The sequence below is a fragment of the Lissotriton helveticus genome, chromosome 9 (genome assembly GCF_964261635.1).
Source record: "Lissotriton helveticus chromosome 9, aLisHel1.1, whole genome shotgun sequence".
Taxonomy (NCBI): domain Eukaryota; kingdom Metazoa; phylum Chordata; class Amphibia; order Caudata; family Salamandridae; genus Lissotriton; species Lissotriton helveticus.
The window spans coordinates 479139049-479160901 of NC_136070.1; the positions used below are offsets into that span (position 1 = coordinate 479139049).

Consider the following 21853-nt stretch of genomic DNA (forward strand, 5'->3'; position numbering starts at 1 on the left):
AGGTATCATCTAAAGATGGTTATCCTTAAAGTTTGACGCTGTCTAATTCTGTAACAAGCATCCACTTCATCTTTTTGCAACGTTATCCCATCCCAGTAGACTCAAGAAAAGTCCTTAACCTCAACTCAGAGCAAAATATTCGTTCATGTGAAAAAACGCAGTTCCCATTCTTAATTAATTTTCTCAGACCTTGCTGCTCTCCCATAACCTGAAAATAATTTAGAAGAACCAACAAAACGACAGGTTTTCAGTGCAGCAGAACAGCAGCAATTCATTCACAACTCTGTCTAGAGGGCAGTCCTCTTTCTCTTGCACGAATCCTAAGCCTTCTTATTCTCTAAACAAGCATTTGCAATACAATCGGACTCGCATTTGTTAAAGTTAGAGCTATTGCCGTTGTAACCAATATTGTTTTTTACTTATTTTTTTGTTTGCAGTAGAGTTGATGTATGTTTGCCATTTCTAGAGGTAATGTATAGATAGTCATGCATGCAGTACAGTGAGCATAGAAACACAGCGATATGGGAACTGACTGAAAAGCTCACAAATTACATGATGAATTAAGAGCTCTATTATCCCTTCCTGTTAATACAAAGTCGTTTGATAGTGCACATTCAGTTCTTGTTCTGACATTTTTGTTATGTCAAAACTTTCTCAGAGCATCTTTTATTGGTTTCTTGTAAATCTGGGGAAGGACGCCAATATAGTTCTTAAAAATGCGTGTGAACCTAGAAGAGCTTTTTAAATCAGACCCAAATGTAATGTATTTGGCACGGCTTATGGTATCTTCATTTAAAAGTATTATGATTGTAGTTGTAAAGCCCTTAGGAAATTACATACTTACAGGGCTTCCTTCAATTAAACTGGAGTGCTACAAATACCACTTGATCAATTCCAAGTCTACGTGAACAAATACTTAAGGCAGTTTAAGGAAAGTAAAAATAAAACTACATCACCACTCAACTATTCAGAACGTGTGGTAGTCGCCATCTAGTAAGAGATCCCCCTTCATCTGGAAAGTATACCTGAAACACAGGACAGACTAGATGGCATGGGGCTCTGGTTGGGTAGTGGCTCTTGTGGGTTCCTTAGGGAGCGTTAAAGAAATGGGGTGCTATAAGACTGCGGCAGCTATGGAAAGCAAGAGCACAGATTGTGGAATGCTAATGAGGATAGCTAATTAAGGGTTCTAAATATCGGCTATTATCTCGGGTTGGAATATAGATTAGGGGAAATTAGGTAACGTTGTGAAATGTATACCTATAGGGCTCATGATACGGATTAATGCTTATACGGGGTCGGCTTGGAGATGTGATGCTTCGAGTGCTCTAGATATGGGAAGCCCTTTGGTATGGATGCCTAAAAGTCAAGCTAAAGAACGCACATATGGTGGGATTTTCGTTCTGAGCCTATGAATTTGACACACTGATGTAAATGGCTTGAATGGGAGGATCTGTTGGTGTCAATGCAACTGCAGATGTGTTCAATCTTGACTATCAGGATTGCTTTGTTTAATTGACTGGACCATGGGTTTTCAGGATTTTCATAGACTGTTTCAGAAGTCATGCACTTAATGTAATATTTTAATATGGATGCCATGCATTCTGTACATTGAGTTACTAGCCCAAACGTTAGTCTTAATCTGGAGCAGAGCGTAACGCGGTTGCTGAAATATTTTTTTATAAGCTCTGCTATGACAGTTCTCAGGCAGCATCCAGTCCACCGGAATAAGGAAAGTGACCGGCCTGTAGGACTGGGATTTATGTTGCTTTCATTACCTTTAAAATAGGGGTCGCAGAGACACTGCTTAGTAAGCAATTTAATTGGCCAATCCCATAGGTAATAGCTGCTGCCTTCTTTTTAAGATCATTGGATAGGGCGATAGAGCTGCTTTCACTAAACCACACACCCAAATACTTGTAATGCCTCGAAGTAGAGATGGTATTGCCGTCCAAACGCCAAGTAGCCGTCTTCTTAGATCAATAGCTGCCAGATATCAAAACTTTAGTTTTGGCCTGGTTCACCAGCAGATGATTGGCTATATTAAATCTCCTTAAGTTTTCCAGGGCTTTTTGCAGGCCCAATTTAGTGTGATCCATGACCACTATGTCATCAGCGTATTGAATTATTTGCAGAGAGACTGAACTTTGCATTGTGGGGACCAAACTACAGCTGTCCAGTACCTTCCCTATATCAGCTGTGTACAAGTTGAACAGCGCAGAAGCCAAAATGCAGCTCTGTTTTAGCCCTTGGTTTGTATCGGCTTTTAGTGTTAACGTGGATGGACCGGTTTTGACCCGGACTCATGTCTCAGTATGTAGAGAGATGATGGCTCTTAACCGCATCGCTGCTAGGGAGATTCTCCTGCTGTGCTGGACAGCAATAAAAACGGGTGTGGTCATGACGAGCACAGCTCGTCATGAGCACAGGAGCACTGCGCTGCACGACGAGCTGAGCTCGTCATGAACATGGAAGGGGTTAAAAGATTTGTTGGTATGCCCCAGACATTGAGCTTCCTCCAGAGAATGGCCCTATCCACCCTGTCGAAAGATGCACTTTAGTCTGTAAAGCATCACAAAAGAGGTGGACTGTTCTTCTGTAGGGCGCGATACCAGAGGACTTATAAAGCTTGTATATTATCTACAGTAGATGCCCCAGTCCTAAATCCGGATTAAAAAAATTGCAGAATATACTCCTCGGGTATCCATGCTTCTAAATGTTCTAGTACAATTCAGGCATATGCTTTTGCCTTAAAGTCAAGTAAGGCAACCAATCTGAAATTTACAGCTAGCGTTCAGTCTCCACCCTTAAATATGGGACATAAAATGGATCCTCTCCAGACCTCAGGGATAACAGTGTTTTGAAAGGAATGGTTGTAAAGGACAGACAGCACGCTGGCCTAACATACGTGCTAGCTAAAAGGCAGTTCGGGTCTGGGACGCGGTCTGATAACAGTTGTTTAAATAATTTTGCCACATTCTGCTTGTTTGTTAGACTACCCAAGAATATCTGCCTCTCCTCCTCAAGGTTTTCCTGCCCATGGAACACGTTAGTTTGATATTGTGGTCTTGGTTCAATTGCCCCTGGATTTGTCTTAGTAGTTGGTGCTGTAGCTACGAACTGCCCAACGCCTTGTATGTTGACAAACTGGTCCACGTACAACTCAACAATGTGATGTACCCATGCTGTTCAGAGACTCCATTCTCCCTGGACTCATTGCTATTTTTGAATTTGTTAATATGGGCCCAAAAGCGAGCCTGGTTAGAGTCCATTAATAGCTGGAAGACTGTGGCCCATCCTTTGTCATGTCTCTCCTTCTGATGCTCCCAAACTGTTCTTTTTGTGACTTTCTGACCAGTTTTACTGCAGCAGCTGAAGATTTTGAGAATACGACCTGGATCTTTACCAGTGCGTAGTCACTCATAGTTAAACAAACACTTGCAGAGGAAAGTAAATGTGTTGAGTTCACATTGTGTGTATTTGTGTATTTCATGTGCGTTGTTGGTGAGGCTCAAAATGTAGTAATGGGTTGAGGGTCCCTGGCTCCTTATTGTGTTTCTTATGGGGTCCACCGATGCCAAAAGCTTAAGTACCACTGCCTTAGAGAACAAAGCATGTTTGGGTTGAAATGTCAGGACTGTATGATGATGGAAGACTTAACTTATACTCTCGAGCCTCCTTTAATTAGCACGTAAGCCATGAGACAATCGCCAGGTCAAAGCTAGAACCATACCCTAATAAACGCACATAAATCTTCCAAAATGGCACGGTTACTGTCATTAACTCGGTGGCCTTTCTTAGCTTCATAAGCAATTTAAAACACAGCTCTAATTCGAATGAAAGCATGTTACATTCAGAAAATCACCTAGGCTTAAACAACTCTGAATTTCAGCTCTCCAATTGTTCTGATTAAAACACATTAAATAAATTTGAAACGCTCCAGGTTCCAAAACAAGAAAAGTGATTAAGGTGGACATCGAGTTCAGTGTGGAAAAGGAGCTTGTGAGTCGCCATGTGTAGAAGGCTGGCAGACCTAACGCAAGTCAGCAACATTTTATGATGCAACATGACTCAGGAGACATAATACAGTACTATTCCATTTAGCACCGCCACGGCTGCAAGAGAAAGAACAGCACACGATTATCCTCCTAACCGAGACAACGCAGCTGACGCAATGCTTTCATTCAAATAAAACAGAGTGGGCGGGAAGCGGAAAGGAGAACGAGAAATGGGTCAGAACTGGGGGAAGAGAAAGACGCATCAAAGGCCAGGAAAGAATACTCCCACACTAAAATCAGAGGTCACTGACAAACCACCTTTTACAACATCCCTCTGAGAAAAGCTATTCAAGGAAGGAATAGGCGTGAAGCTCTAATACTCTAATGTTTAAAGTAACATTTCCAGAGAAAAACACTTTGTAGAATTAACTGCTGCATTTAACACAGAAAATTGAAAGCCGTTCAAATCATTAACTGTTAAATCACGACTTTAAACAATGACATCAGAATTGCGTTAATTAATGAACGACCCAAAACTAGAAACAAAGAGTTTAAATAGGAATTTGACGTACCATTCTGAAGTGTCAGTGCTCGGGACTCCTTTCCCAAATTTGTATGGAATCCTCCTCCCAGTGATGGAGCTTTGCCTGCACCTGCAAAGGAAAGGAGAACAAACGTTTTAAATAAAAGATCAAAACTCCAAAAAGATCTATTTATGCAAACCTCAATTTAGGTTTTAAAAAAATTAATGGCTTCAGCGGGCAGAGTATGACGGCTTCTATGGGGGTTTGTTTGGACCCAAGTGTCTATCCAGCGAGGCCCATATTTCGCCCCTTGCTGTGTGGTTGGGTGCATGTAGTGCCGTTATGTTGTCCGCCCCTCTGAGGAAGGTGATCCAGTTGACCCAACCTTTGAAGGTCGCCTTCCCTGTGTCTTTCCAGTTCGCTAGTATTGTTTTGACTGCTGTAGTGAGGAGCAGGTCTATCAGGTCCCTGTCTCCCTTGGAGTCTAAGTCTGTGGCCATGAAGATATATATATATATATATATATATATATATATATACTTTGAAATAAAAAAAAACTGAAAGTAAGGCTTTCTCCAGTGAAGTAGTATAGAGTAATGAATTAGATACATATTAGTCAACAATGAAAATCTGACCCCCCCCCTCCTCCCTCCCTCGTATTCAGGCCTGCTTCGCTTTCAATGTCCTTGGATACTTTAACCGAAGGGAATATAACTGGTTTACCATCCTAGGGCACCAATTGCAAAGAACATAGATGAAACAAGATCACTCTTGTCAAGCACACAAAGACCTTGCTACAGAAGGAGCACACTTTTGCGTTCTACACCCCATGTCACCGTGTGCACCTTACTCCCCAAACACACAACTGTTCTTTCTAATTTTTTTTGCATATTTATATAGCGCAAACTCGACCCTAAGGTATTGGAGCGCTTCACACGAGCACAGTATTTACATTACACATTCAGGCGCGTGGAGATTAAGTGATTTGCCAGAAATAAACAGGATGTGGACGCGACCTAGAGGCTCGAACCCTGGTTTTCAGCAACAAAGTCGGCGGTTTAGCCGACGGACCACATCCTCTCCCCAATCTGATCATTTATCAGCCTCTCCTGTACCTACCTAACTCCCTAATGGTTCTGACCGTTGGACACATAGAAAGCATACTGGACTATAAAGTCATTACAGCAGTGCAAAGCTTGTATATCGCTGAATGCACTTTTTGAGGATGTGCCCAGTATGGTATAAACAAATCTTATTCCCTCATGTGAAAACTTCAGCATCTCTAACAAGAAACTAGATCAGATAATACATAAGAATAATGCCATGAAGGGTAAAGTACTAGAAACTGTATCCAAGTAGTGGGTCCCAAGGCCTGTGGATTTCTCAGTCCAAAGCCCTTTATCTTATTTTTACCTTGGATTTGTCTCTCTTTTTCAGTTCCTAACAATTGCCGACCTGCAGGATTGCAATACGATAGGATAGGAAACATCGAAAGATCAATGCAAATGGAGAGGGGGTGAGGACTGGGACTACAAAAAAGTTACTGATAAGAATTTCCACTCATTCTTGTGCCCACCCCTTTCTAATCGCAATACAGAAAGTGTGAGTAGCAAACGGGCATCTTCAAAGACAACAGGATTAGTGTTGACCACCAGGTTTTTGGATTTGTCAATGCTTGTTTAGTTGTATCATGGTTTTGTAAAACGTAATTTTTAAGTGGCTGCCGGCCCTCGCTAATATAAAAAATAAATGCTGGTTAAAAGTAAACATTTTTGGCCCATGCTGTATGCCTCAGCGGGAAGAATAAAAATGTGACTAACGGACCAATGGATGAAGACAGTTGGCCGAAAGTTCCTACATGTACGACATATACATAATATATATATTTTAAGTTAAATCAAAAGGTTTTGGTTAACAGCAGACCTAAAAAGTTTGCAGCAGTTTCTGTCAGCCATGCATCTGAAGCCTACACTGCAGCTATGTCAGAGTAGGATATCTGCCATAGAGGTGGGGCCAGGCAATTGAGCATACAACATCATGTGGCTGCCCTTCAGATGACAAGTGACGGATGGCTCTAGGAAGAACTAAGGCTAACTCAGCTGTAATTGAGTGGGTATACATTACTACCGAATGAAATGCTTCTGCCACTCTTCCAGACACAAGTCCCTTTTCATAATGCAGGAACTATCAGGTCTCTTGACAATTCGGCAATGAAACATCGCCTCTCCTGGGGGGTGAATCTCCGGGGGGGGATGAGGGGGCTAGGTGAATCATTGTACATAGATCCAAAGACGGCAGCCATATTAAAATGAGACGGGTGGCATCAAAGTCACCTTTTTGATAATGAACGGGAGACATGGCCAAATATATATTAAAAAATGCCTAGAATAAACTCAAAGTCGAAGGTTTCTTGAGACCCTACAAAATGTGACCAATGAGAAAATAGTTGTAGGAATTTCTCTCTAGGTCTGTACGGTCATTGAAATATATCTCCGCTGACAGCCCACCCACAGATCTTCTCAGGTGTCAGGCTTAAATGTTGGCAGGGCAGCCTTATTCGTCATACTTCCAAGATTCATAAGCTGTGTATCCTTAAGTAACTAATAATAATGGCATAATATTCAAATACCTGGAGATAAATGCAGTTTAGAGTATGAGCTATCATTATAAAAACTCAAGAGTCATCCAGCTAGAAGAAATTAAACAACTAAAACAAGCACTGGCATAACCAATAGGTCTCAACTTTGGGACCTGCTGCATAACTAAATACTTATAAGGTCCCAAATGCGAGACCTATTGTGCGCATGTTAATGTTCGTGTGTTTGCCTGTGCATGTATGGGAGTGCACTCAGACTGAGGGGGCAGATTTCATTTTGGGGCATTTTGAATTCACCAGCATTGCTCTCGAAGTGGAAGATGGTAAGGATATGACGCATTAGCAGAGTTAGAATATGTGACTTGGTAGAGTTGGTAAGCTGCATTTATTTTATGTGGCTATTTTGTATAGCGCTTCTGCACCACACGAGCATCAGGGCGCCTCACAGAGCACCCCTGCCGATCCCCTCACAGTTCAGCATCAACCCAGAAGCAGAACGCTGCACAACAGAAAACATTGGGTTCTTCGCAGAGAAACCGCGTAGCTGTTGTCACTTTCACAAATTCAGACAGACGACCAAAGTCTTCAAGACATTCATTCTAAAGATGGCATTCTTTCGTTTTTGCTGGGTGGATTTTGTTTGGCTGTCCGGAGGTAGAAAGTGCAAAACGCTGGGTGTGTCACTGGTAAAGTCGTCTTACTGGGGAAGAAGGGCTTTTACTATTTGATGTTTTAGACTAAGCATGCATTGTTGAGACTGAACATTTTTCCAATAAAATATTCTTTATAACTATTTAAAGCTTTATTAATATTTTTTATTTTAGTGTGAAAGTTAATTTAATCCACGTAGAATCGAAAGGCGCACCTAATCACGTATGCCACAATTACCTGGCACTGGGTATGTAGACCCACCTGCTGTTACACAAGTGAAAAAAAATCTAATTGCTTTATTATGATTATAATTCTTAATGGGAGCAGTATAGTAAGATGAAGATTTGTAATGGTAAACCCAACCCATAGTAAATTAAAGTAGTTGTATTACTAATAACGTGGTTAATAATGCGAATCATGATATAAATCATCCACGTTATCCTCATTATCTCGTTCGCGGCGCACCTTGCCGGGGGGGTGAATCTTTGTAGCTGCTGAACCCCTCTCTTCAGGGCGCTTTGCATCCTGCTGTGGGGGACAGCAGCCATGATGTGCCTTCTCCTTCACCGTGGGCGGAGGTCTGCGGCTAAATCAGAGGAGCAAAGAAAAATAAAGCTGAGCTCAGTCGAGGCGCTAGATTTCCCCCACACAAAGCACGATGCGCCTGTCACCCAAGAACATTTATAAACTATGAAAAGATCAGCACTGAAAACGCAGTATTGGAGGAGGGGTATCTTGTAAATGCTCAGGCAAATTCATATATTTGCTTAGAAAAGGGTCTAACTGATCGCTACGATACCCCCTACGATGGCTTGGTAAATGTTTCAGGGAAGGGAATTCAATTTGGTAAATAACCTAGTTAGTGGTATTTTTCCTGCTGTACATGTACCGAAATGATCAACCTTAATAGACAAGGGAGGTCGGCCGCGCTGGCGCGCAGTGCACGTACCCATGTAGGCGTGCTTTCACTTTAAACTGTGTTTAAAGTGAAAGCACGCCATGTTTAAATGGCGGCGGACTGTCAACTGTCCTCACATGCACGCGCATGCCGTTTGGACAAATGGCGAGAGCAGCCATCTTTGTCCATCCCTGCGCATGCATGTAAGGCTTTGGGAGAATCGATTGCAAAAGGTCCTCTCCGGCGAGAGCAGCGCATGCACTGCTTTCGCCAGGCGAGACCTAAAAAGGGGGCGAGGGTAACATGCTTTGTTGCTGTTCTCAACACCAAAACAGCATGTTTTTAGTGCAATCAACAGTTTTAAAGACCAAGCATTCAATCGAAGCATGTTTAGGGGTGGGTGTGGACTGCAATTTACTTCTGTGCAAGGGATTACCTTTAACAACCCATTTAAAGGACACTGCCTGTAGCCAGAAGAGGAGGCTTGAGGGCTGACATGCACCAGTCATCAAAGGACTGACAAGAGCTACTACATGTGAACTTGCAAACAACTCTGTGAATGACTGACACAGGGGCAAGCAAACAGGATCTTATCTGCCCAGTCTAAGAGGGGGGTAATCTCCTAGACAGCAACAAGCAACACCGATCAAAGATCTACATTTGGGGCAGTTCAAGAATTGCTTGTTGACAGTCGGTCTATGAGCAACCATTCAAACAAAGAATGCATATTATTTCATTTGAGCAATGTGCAAATGACTCCCCAAATGTCCCTCCTGTAGGTGAGCAATCACAAGAGAGCAGGTTCCTTCACTGCCTGGTTGTAAAGATTCAGTGAGAGAAAAGAACGGGAGAAACAAGATTCAGCTTGGACTCTTACATTCAGCTCCACAAGGATAATCTTGAGCGAATCTTTTTCTAAAATAAAAGTGTAAAAGCCTAAACGAGACCTGTAGATAAAGGGTTGGGAAATAAGTCTCCTGATGTCCATTCTCTCATTAACAAGAATTCTAGTCTTCAAGAAAGCCTTTGACATTCCTCCTCCAAATCCTGTCTTTTTTTTTGGCAATGGATACGTGGGGCTTGTTAGATGCAATCCACTGAACTCTTAGTCGTTCCTTTGAATGTATTTCCTGGAAACCTATCAGGGGGCCATGGGTACCAGATCTTGCATGTGTGTAAGATTTGTGTATGGTCATTAAAGTCTGTTGCAGCTCACTATGAGGAGTGGTTATCTCATGAGGAGCACCCAGCATGGCCTCTGAGCCGGTTTCACCTTATCAGTTATGCTTCCGCTAAAAATGTCCTATGTAGTTTGAATTGGTAAAATACCAACCAAGCCCACCTTGGTTGGTATTTTACCAATTCAAAGCTGTAATACTGTGCCTGGAGTGGTAAAAGGCTTTTGACATTTTACAGCTCTGACTGGATAGCACTGTGCTAATCCTATGCTTAAAAACTTTGCTGTAGAAATGGCAAAAGACGTCGTCAATTTCTATCTCGGTGTGGATGGCACTGTGCTAATCCTATGCTTAAAGACTTTGATAGAAAAGCAGAGATTTGAGGTGAGCAAATTTTGAGTGTTGCTGGTGTTGAGGGTGCTCTATACAGGAGCTGTTTTCCACCTAAATTTGAGAACTACCCAGAGTACGCTATTTCTTTTTTTGCATAATTTATGCTTCAATCTATGAGATTATATATATATATATAGGTCGTGAAATACACGGAAATTCGTGATAATTACAACATGAGCGAGAAAGAGAAAAAGAACTTACTTTAAGAACGGATTTGTGCAACCGTTCCTTAAGTCCTTCTTTACTGTTTGGTTAAACTGAAATGCACTAAAACCTGGCATACCTGTTTCCCCCATGTTGCATATGATTAAGACCTGATGAGGTCGAAACCGGTAATGCATTACCTGCTGAATAAAAGTGGTTTACTCTGACGTCCGGCTGGTGGGCTTGATTTCTGCGCTGGAGGCGGCGTGAAATACTTTGTTGTATTAAGGCCGTGACGTCGCCAACGAGCCCCGACCTGGCAGGCTGGGTTCCCCTTCGTCAAACCCTGGGTTTCGTTTATGGACACATTTAACAGGGGAACCCGCCGGCTGCATACAAAATCGGAAGGTTGTACAGAGCCGAGTGGGCTCGACTGAGGAATGCGGGAGGCGCTGCCACCGATCCTTGGGAGGTCTGCGGGCCAGTGATATCTCGCCATACTTGTGAGCAGTCAAGGTTTGTGGGAGACTGTATTCCTACACGGTCGGACGCCGAGGACATATAATCAGCAGGGTGCCACACTGTTTACCTGGACAGTGCGGACTTGGAGGAACAGCTCCTAAGGTTAGCAAAAAGCCAATTAACTGAAGATTTGTGAAAAAGTGACTTTGCGAGGCATTTTACTTACGCTTGCAATGAATGACGGACCTTGTAGTCCAGAAGTGCTTGTAATTGAAACCCGAGTGAGACCTTGGAGCATTTTTGAAATATCAGGATTTTTGCCAGGAATCACAAAAGAAAGGTCGTGAAATACACGGAGGTTCGCGATAATTACAACATGAGAGCGAAAGAGAAAAAGAACTTACTTTAAGAACTGATTTGTGCAACCGTTCCTTAAGTCCTTCTTTACTATTTGGTTAAACTGAAATGCACTAAAACCTGGCATACCTGTTTCCCCCATGTTGCATATGATTAAGACCTGATGAGGTCGAAACCGGTAATGCATTACCTGCTGAATAAAAGTGGTTTCCTCTGACGTCTGGCTGGTGGGCTTGATTTCTGCGCTGGAGGAGGCGTGAAATACTTTGTTATATATATATATATATATATATATATATATATATATATATATATATATATATATATATATATATTATATGCGATATATTTGCACAGGTTCGTTTAATGTAGGCTATTATCTCAAGCATGGAGTGGTTTCTATCTGTTTTTTATTTGATTTTAGGACCAAATACTGTGAATCAATATAATATAAGCACATAGAAATGTTAATAATAGGATTTATAAATTGTTGGCGATACCCCAAAACTAAGTTGCATTCATGCAGTTTAATCATCAAAGATTATTTTTAAATCATGGTAGCTAAAATCATGTTTTGTTCGAATGTCGGCTGATATTTGAATTACTAGAAAAAAAGACTACTGGCGAAGAAAATGTAAAAAAGAATGTTTTCCATGTCCATGGTCACATGTGGTATTTGAAGAGCATATATATAAAAAAAATGGCGGGCTAAGAACTGACAATCTGTGAACAAGGGCGAATGCCCGAAACGCGTCAGATTTTGCAGTTCCAAAAAATAAAATAAATACCTGTGCCAGAAATTGGGAGTCGCGTTGTCCTTGGTTTGCCGAGTGGAAGTGCCGAGACAGCGTGTTATTATATATATATATATATATATATATATATATATATATATATATATATATATATATATATATGCAAAAAAGAAGAAGAGAACTCTGGGTAGGTCTCAGTTTAGGTGGAAAGCAGCTCTTGTTAGAGCACTCTCAACACCAGCGACACTCTAGATCTGCTCACCTCAAATGTCTGTTTTTCTATCAAAGTTTTTAAGCATAGGATTAGACAGTGCTATCCATGCCGAGATAGAAAATGACAAAGTCTTTCGCCATTTAAACAGCAAAGTCTTTAAGCATAGGACTAGTACAGTGCAGTCCTTGCCGAGCTGTCAAATAACAAAAGCCATTTATCACTCCAGGCACAATATTACAGCTTTGAATTAGTAAAATACCAACTCAAGCCAACCTGAAATGATTAAAAGCAACCCCTGACACAGTGTTTCGAAGAAAATGTAAAAAAGAATGTTTTCCATGTCCATGGTCACATGTGGTATTTGAAGAGCATATATATAAAAAAAATGGCGGGCTAAGAACTGACAATCTGTGAACAAGGGCGAATGCCCGAAACGCATCAGATTTTGCAGTTCCAAAAAATAAAATAAATACCTGTGCCAGAAATTGGGATTCGCGTTGTCCTTGGTTTGCCGAGTGGAAGTGCCGAGACAGCGTGTTATTATATATATATATATATATATATATATCCTGTACACCGTTTGTCTCCTCACGCGCTCGTACAACACAGCAAGCAGACTCCGGACACGGACCTCGAGGTGTAAAAGTTTTATTCGGCAGAAAGAGTCACCGACGTTTCGGCTCAACGGAGCCTTGATCACATGACAGCGTTTACTTCCTTAGGTACACCTTTTAAAGTGATAGCAAGTGATTAAACTAAAGTCACCTGTGCAAACTTCGCAATGAACATGGAAGAGATACTTTGCATTGCATACAACATCTATATTGCATCAATCTGTTTCTTAAATAAATGTAAAATACATTGAAACCATCTCATATTAACAGGATAAAATCTAGATTACATTAAATTGAATGACTATGAAAAAAGACATAAAAAGGGAAAGGGCGTTATTATTGTAAAATACACATCTTGACTAATCCCCCCCGTCTAAAAAGCCCTATTTACAAGTAAATGTATACACCAATGATGACCCCCTAATCATAACATATGTATATTTATAGACATGATCTTCAATTTCTCTACCGGTTTCAGGTATCTCGGTGAAATAGTTCAATTACCATAAAGTGCTAAGTGCTTTGTTTTAAAGTGCAAACTGTGCATTATAAAGTGCATCAATATGTGCAAATATAGCATAGTGCAAATACGCAAACTACAAAAAACCAAGTTCCTGATTCGGTTCATTTATATACAGTATATGATTAGGTATAATACACTCTCTCAAAAAAAGAGAGAGAAGGGGTTACATTTTTACCCCTACTATATTCCTTGTAAACTGGTTTGAAAGGGCTTCCAATGCATTACGTGTAAGATATTATTTACCAACAGTCAAACAATTCCATATATATATCCTGTGTGAATGCAACTAGTTTCCCATGTTTCATTCGAATAGGAGTTTTTTTAGTGCTAGAAAGAGTTAAGAATAAATTAAAAAAGACAGGCAAACAAGAAGCCCGAAACCCAAAACCCTAGCCTATCAAAAATTACAAATAAATAAACAACCTAATGGGTGAGAACCTACAACTTCATTACATTTCAATGGTTCTTAACCTGGTTGCAAAAAAACCGTGCACAGTGAAAAATAATAATAAATGACTAACATTATGTTCAATTAGCAGCAATAATTTCTTCAATAATAATTCTTGAGGACTGTGACCGCTCGCAGCCCCCACGGGATCCGTCCCAGTTCTCTCCCAGCCGGGTGAGGCCCTGGACAACATCCACGTGGGGGAGAGCCCACAGTCCTAATATCATCAGTTATCTAGAGCAAGCATGTGTGAAGATCTTCAGTCACATTTAACCCCTGAGGCACCTTAGTGTTAAGCAGGAGGATGTATTTGGTTTCAAGTTTTCTAAGCTTGGTTTCCCTGTCTCCGCCTCTTTTAGTATTGATGACAGAGTCAATCACCCAGTATTTTAAACCACTATTATTGCTTTGGTGGTGGTCCTTAAAATGGCGCGCAACAGGGTACGTACTGTCCATATTCGTAATTGCTCGCAAATGTTGCAAGATGCGTTTATGGACAGCATTCCTGGTGCTGCCCACATACTGCAGGCCACAGGGACAGCGCAAGACATATACAGCGTATTCTGTCTTGCACGTTAACACTTGATTTATCACATGTTCCTTTCCTGTGAATCCATCCCTATAGGTTTTTGTGTTCTCACCATGGGTACACGCTTTACAGATTTTACAGTTGTAGAACCCCTTATTTCTTTGCCACCACTCCGTTTTCGTAAAGGGATCTGGGTTGGTTTGAACTATATGGTCCCTTAAAGAGGGGGCTTTGCTGTAAGTTAAAGAGATTGTCTTTGGTAAGCTCTCACCTATGACATTATCTCTCAGCACAATGGGCCAATGTTTATTCACTATTTTCTTGATTTGTTGATGTTGTTTAGTGAATCCTGTAATTAATCTGAAGCATTCAGGCTCAACTGTAGTTAACTTAGTTTTGGCCTGACTAGACAGCTCTCTATCCGCTTTTCTAATTAGGAGCTCCTCTCTCCCCATTAGTATGGATTTCTGTATAGCCCTGTCTATCACTTTTGCGGAGTATCCTCTTTCCAGGAATCTCTCCCTGCTTTCCTTTTGTGCCTGTTCAAGTTCCACTGGGTTGCTACATATGCGTCTTAGCCGCAGCATTTCCCCGTATGGGATACTAGAGATGAGGTGAATTGGGTGCGCGCTAGCAGCATGTAAAATGCTGTTGCCCGCAGTCTTTTTTCTGTGTACCCTAGATTCCAAATGACACCCATTGACGTAGAGCTCAGCATCTAAGAAAGTAATTGCTTCCTGACTGAGTGTTGCAGTGAATCTAAGATTTAGGGGATTGTCATTAATATCCTCAATGAATTTGAGGGCCTCTTCCTGGCTCCCTCTCCAAATGACGAACAAGTCGTCAATGAAGCGGAACCATGCCACTAAGTTGTTCCTAATGATGTGTCGGAAACCAAGCCCTAGGACCAGTTCCTCCCAAGCCCCCATGTGCAAACATGCATAGCTTGGAGAGAAACTGGCCCCCATTGCCACCCCCTGTTTTTGGCGGTACAACTGGGAGTTGAACAGAAACACATTGTTCGACAAACAAAACTCCAACATGTCTAACAGCATTTTGCTGTGTTTCTCATTGCCTGGTTCCCTTCTTGTTAAGTAGTACCGTACTGCCTCAAGGCCATCACTATGCATTATACTGGTATACAATGCCATTACATCAAGGGCAATCAGCCAATCCCCTTCCTGAATCTGTACATCTCTGATCTTGACAAGAAAGTCCCCTGTATCACGTATGTAAGACCCCAATTTTTGAACATAACCTTGTATGAAGTGGTCTATATAAATAGAGGTATGTTCAAGAAGGCTCCCCCTTGCTGATATTATTGGCCTTCCTGGTGGGTGGATGGGGTCTTTATGTATTTTAGGTAAAAAATACAATATCGGTGTTACAGGGTACTCAATCTTTAGATAATCAAATTCATTGTCAGTAATGAGTTTGGCCGATCGCCACTTACATAATCTTCGGTGATACTCTTCCTTGATGGTCAGGAGTTCACGGTTGTTGATTTTTTCATAACAATCACCATCGTTAAGTTGGTTGTAGGCCTCTTTATCGTAGTTGACTTTGGTTATAAGGACCACATTGCCCCCTTTGTCACTGCTCCTATATATATATATAAATAAAAGGGCACAGACGAGGCGGCCACAAATTTTGTTAAAAAACTGAATTCTAATCCCCACAACATTAGCTGTTTCCACACAATCAGTAGGACTGTGGTGGAATATCTTAATGATAAAATTGAAATCCTTAACAAAGCCATACCCACCAGCCTGTTCGCAAACCGACAGCTGGCAATAGCCTTCTGCACACCTTCAGTAGCCATTTGTATGCATTCAAGTGGATGATTCCCTATGGTGAGCTGTTCAGGGCCAAACACAACTGCAACACTGAAAAGGCTTTTATCACTGAATAGAACACCATGGTTAAAAGATTCAGGGAAAGGGGGTACCCATGTGGGTACATGGAACCGTAGATAGGGTCAATACTGTTAGCAGATAACAGACCCTGTTTGACAACACCACAGACAATGACCATGACACACAAACTGATCTGAGAGTCATCACAACATACAGTAACAACTCCAAGACATCTGCAACATATTAGCCAGCAGTTGGGACATACTTAAGAGTAATTGTCCCAACTTAAAGTGTGTGCTTCAGTCACCACTGACCACTTCTGAAGGCCGAGAGGAGAATGATCTGTTAAACATCAAATCTGCATCTGACTTCCACCACTTAATATCTCATACCATTTATTTATTTATAATCTCGCTGCAGAACCAAATCATGTTCCTCCAGCATCCCCTATCATCGACCAACTGCAGCTGAAGAGTTCATTGAAGGCCTGCATATGCCAGCAAAAGGCTGCAAGGCAATAGGACACTTAGTCATCTCAGAATCCTCAAGAATGGGACAGTAGTTCTCACCTAAAACATTGAGATCATAGACTGAATGCTCAGGACAGTGGTGGGAAAGCCCTCAAGGACACAGTATAAAGAATGGTCCAGATGAAGAGAAGCCTCTGAGAAGGTCAAAAATGGGACTTGGGCTTGTTGATGGAAAACTCAGGGTAGACATAACCAAAACTGTTATCTGCGGGTGGTCTGAAATTAACTGATGTGAGCCAATCGTCAACAGCTAGTCATCAAGATACAAGTATACATGTAACCCCACCATGCTGAGATGGGCTGCCACTATTGGCATGACCTTTGTAAAGACCACAGGGGCCGACGTCTAGTTGAAGACTAGGGTTGTGACTTGGAGGTTGTCTTCCTCAGTACAAAATCAGAGAGGGGGGAATGGATCACTTGTCCTGTGTAATCAGGGTCTTTGCTCTTCTCTGAACCTTCATAAAAACCCTCATATACATATACAGGTGTTGGGCGGTATATCTTGGTTCTCCGCCTCAGTGTACTGTAGCCGTATTATTATTGGGTCTTTATTATTGTAAATATGCTGTCCCTCTACCTGGAGGAACAGACTGGCTTGCCAGTAGTGTCCAGAAATGAAATACAGGAGGGCGTATATGTGCGCAAGTGCAGTGAGTTAAAAATCCTAACATCACTTTAAAGCTAGTATTTATTGAGAAAAAGTTTGATGTGGGAAGTTAAAAAAAGAGGGGTGGTGCGTGTGTGGATCCAGCTACTAATCCACCGCACTGGTGTTGGTCAACATGTTTCAGCCTCGCGATTATTCTAGAGGCTTTCGCTGGACCGGAAGCTTGTTTCCGGTCCAGGGAAGGCATGGCTTGGCAGTTCAGGCTGGACTGTTCCCAGGAGGCACAGGGTCAGACTGATTTGCATATGGCCATGTCTGAACTGGGGTGGCATAGTGGGCTAAAGAACGGTGATGGATTAAACCCAGATCTGTTGACTGGGTGTGAGTGTTTGATTGGTTCAGATGCTCCGTCCATCACCACCCCCTTTTGTACCGCTTTGTTCGCCATAAGTCGGCAGGGTATGCTCAGACGTGAGTCCCTTGCTCACTTTGCCACTGGATTCAAGCAAGCCTGGCTGAAGACGGCTGAAATGCCAGAAACCGGTCCTAGGAAGCTTGTTTCCGGTCCAGGGAAGGCATGGCTTGGCAGTTCGGGCTGGACTGTTCCCATGAGGCACAGGGTCAGACTGATTTGCATATGGCCATGTCTGAACTGGGGTGGCAGAGTGGGCTAAAGAACGGTGATGGATTAAACCCAGATCTCTTGACTGGGTGTGAGTGTTTGATTGGTTCAGATGCTCTGTCCATCACCACCCCCTTTTGTACCGCTTTCCTCAGTACACAGCGGAGATACTTGCTGTGGGTCTGTAGGATCAGGAAATGAACTACCCATTGTGCAGGTCTAGGGACACCAGCCACTCTTTAGGATCCAAGGACGACAGAACCTGATTAAGTGTCATCATTTTGAACTTCACCTTGAGGATTGCATGTTAAGATCCTGAGGTCCAAGATCAGTCTCAAACCCCATCTTTCCCGAGGAAGAAAGTACCTTGAATAGTAACTCAGGCCCCTCTCCGCCTCAGGTACCGCTTCTTTATTTTTTTCAATTTTTTCCATTTCAATTGCTCCTTTGGCAAGAAACATCATCAGTTCTTGAGATGAAACAGTGGCCTGATCTACAGAAACTAGAGCAAAAACTGGAGTGCCAGCAGCAATGTGCACAGAAGGCATTACCTGGCCAAATAATCTGAAGGATCCATTGGCCAGATGTGATGGACTTCCAATGGGGTAGATAATCCTGGATTCAGCTCCAAATGGCTAATAAAGGCGATACTAAATGGGTTTGTGGCAGTGGTGATGGACAAAGTCTGTTGGTAGCCTCTTCCTCTACCACTACACCCAGCCCCGGAATCACCAAAGGGTTTAACTGTTTAATCTGTTGTGGAGGTCACCTCTAGCAAAAGGCAAGCCAGTTCGAACAGCCTTGGAAATTGTGATATTGTTGGTGGAATTGGCAGGCAGGGCAGCTCAACCCTAAACACCAAGCCATGGCCATGCCATCAGTGAGCCAAACTAGACCAGAATCTGCCTTCTCACCAAACAATCACTCAATCTCGAATAGCATGACCATAAATTAAGTTTTTGTAAGCCCCATAAAACCCAGTGCCAAGCATTCAATCATGGTATCTGATGACAACAGAGTACAGAAACCAGAGCAACACAATTGGTAGTATCCAGTCCAGGCCTCAAAATATACTTTGCTACCAAAAGCCCAACCTGCAATGTCTGTGCAAATGAACTGCTCCTGTCTTCGGATAAGGCTAGCAAATTCAAGCTAGCCATCTCCCAGATGGAGTCTGTGTAGCGACCAAAGGGAGAAACTGCATTTATGGATCAGAGCGACAGGCTAGCTGACAAAATAAACTCTTTGTCAAAAGTGTCTGATATAATTGATTCTCTGTCTGATGGAGCAGAGGGAAAGGTGTTTGGATTGACTTTGCTCATTCAAGCCTGAACCAGGATGGTCTCTGGAGAAGGATACTAAATCAGGCACGCTGGATAAACAGAGGCAGGCCTATGCTATCTGACAACTTACTGGTGGGGTCGAGCACGGTTAGGACCAGGCCACCTCAAGAGTTTCAGTTGAAGCTTTATTAAAAAGCAACAAGGGCTCTTAAGTGGTGGACTCGAGCTGAAAAATTTCAGTCACAAGATTTGCCTTTATCCCCACTGTAGGCAACTGCCAAGCTAGTACCTGGGCAGCTCTAAATGCTACAACTGTAAAATAAGTGCACTTCTTCATTACGGGCCCACAAGGGCGAATTAAATTCTGCCTTAGGTGTAGTATCAAATCCAATGGTGTTTTGTAGGTCACGATGCAGCCAAGCATCAGTGTAATGAGTGGGAACCAGTGCTTAATTTGATAAGGTGGTTGCCAGTGGGGCCCACCAGCAATTTTTTTTTAGGATCTGGCTCTTATTTTTTCCTCAGACACTTCCCTGAGAGCAAGAGAGGTAAAAGCACACAAAGCTTAAAGAAGGGACAGAGAGGTGTGGCACAGCAGCTGACTCTGGAGCACAGGTTCAATCCTCGGCGCCAGCTCAGCATCAAGTGACTCTAGACAATAGCTCACTTAATCTCACCAACGGCCCCCAGCACCTGGATATCCTTGGGGGTAAATAAGTCACGCTGTACAAATCAGGAATTATTATTTAATTATTTAAGGAAAAGATAAAGTCGGAAGAAACTTCCTAAAGGGAGACAGCAGGGACATAAAAGAGTGAGAATAAGGGGTAGGGAGTGACTGGTAGTCGACTAAGGAGAAATGATTTTAGACTGAGCAGCTTTGGTATTCAGTGTGCAAAATTGAATTGTACTGGCGGTGATCTTCTGAGTAGAGTTTCCAGCAACAACACTCATTCTTTTACCAATAAAGCACTGGTGGGAGCAAATGTTCTGCTTCTTCGCAGTCATCGTAATTGTGGGGAATATTTTCAAGACCTTGAAGGACATCAAATCTAAGCTAGAGGGCTTCTAAGATACAGAATCCAGTATCAGCACCAGCACCTCTAGCGAAGGTAGGTTGCCACCTTGTCCGTTTATCAGTCTGGCCGGTGTATTTTTTTAATGGGGGACCAGCAAAGAAGGGCGAGTACCATTTGAAGAGCTGTGGACTGGTCTTCCGGAAGGATGCAATCTGATGCAAAATTACCAACCACTGAAAAACTCCAGGTGAACTGGTCCCAGGAAAGAATCGGATCAGGGTTGGACTTCAAAGCTGGAGTCCAGGGAACAGAAGCATCAAGGGGGTGAACAACCCTTTAAAACTTTGTGCTTTCGCTTAAACTTTTCTCTCAGCATCATCTTGAACTTACCCAAAGACAGTGAACAGAAGCGGTGTTGTGATTGGAGCAGGGCAGACCTAGTTTCTGGTGTTCAGCAACATGGAGTTTAGCTTCCCATTCCCAAATAGCATGCTGACTGAGTCATGCTTGGAGCTTTTGATGACAGACATATACTTATGTCATGCCTGGCGTGGTTTAAACGGTCATCTTTGGAAGCCACAAATCTGCACATTCTTAGAAATTTCGGAATGTAAGAAGTTGAAAACATATCAAAAGAGCTACGCTCCAGATCCATTTTGAAAGACAGAAAAAAAGGACCCGTTATCAACACACAGGGGTGGTGCCTATAAGACGATGCGATGCCATTTTTAGAGGTGGGGCAGAATCGTGAGAGGCCTATGGCTCCTCCTGTCAACATGAAAGAGCTAATGCTACAGAGTCCAGGTCCAGGCTGGTGCCTGGGCAGAGTGCAAGATGAGGATCGGAGTTAGAAGTATCTATAGGAAGAGTGCGTGTCAATTACACTCCGAAGTATATTTTTTATTTCTAGGGGCACATCTTTTTTAAAGAAAAAATAAACGATCTTAAGTCTATCTGTTTAGCCCACCAAGCTCGTCACCCACAGGCGCTCTGCTAAATACTAAGAGGCGGAGTCCGAAACCTCTCATTATCCTCTGATACACCGTGAGCTCCCCCCGCGCATGACAGTATGCAGAAATGGTGTGCTCTATATTAACGCAATGAAAATGGGACGGCGAAATGTGTTGGGGAGATGTTAATAACTGCATATCCTTTAAAACGAATCACTTACTGTTCCACAGGAATGACTTTTGCAATGCTTAACTGCAGGGTGTGGTTTACAATAGGTGTGATCAATAAAGGGGGGCGATAATGCAGTTCGTCCAATTTGCGCCCCCACTGGAAAACGCTATCTGACGCAGTAACAAAAGGCTATTTCTTAGACAGGAGACAACTGCAATTTCAAATTATTTTAAATAAATACAAGTGCAGGTAAGCGGAGAATTAATTAAATGTTTCAAAGAACGAGCCCATTCCTTCTTTTAAAACAGACATGCAGTGTTGAAACCCTACTGAAGATGAAACACTGCACCTCGCAGAGGCATGCGCGCCATGTGCTTTGCTTACGAAGCATGCTGTGACAAAAAGGCGCCCTTTATAATTAAATCATCAAAAGCGACCCTACCAAAAAAACAAAACAACTGACAGCGGCTTACAAAGAAGAGGGGAGGGGATGGGAAGTTCTAGAACAGCAAAGATATCTCAATCTG

The 21853-nt window shown here is 42.4% G+C and overlaps 1 protein-coding gene across 3 annotated transcripts in view; it reads right to left on the bottom strand.

The window, feature by feature from the left end:
- BRF1 (BRF1 general transcription factor IIIB subunit) overlaps positions 1 to 21853 on the bottom strand; it is a 1219927-nt gene that overhangs the window by 1003917 nt on the left and 194157 nt on the right. For 2 of the 3 annotated variants that reach the window (XM_078660299.1, XM_078660298.1), the window contains exon 2: positions 4571 to 4651. In XM_078660299.1, coding sequence (XP_078516425.1) covers positions 4571 to 4651 — 81 coding nt within the window. Of the gene's footprint in view, positions 1 to 4570; positions 4722 to 21853 lie in introns of all 3 variants that reach the window. The other variant, XM_078660297.1, reaches the window with a different exon arrangement.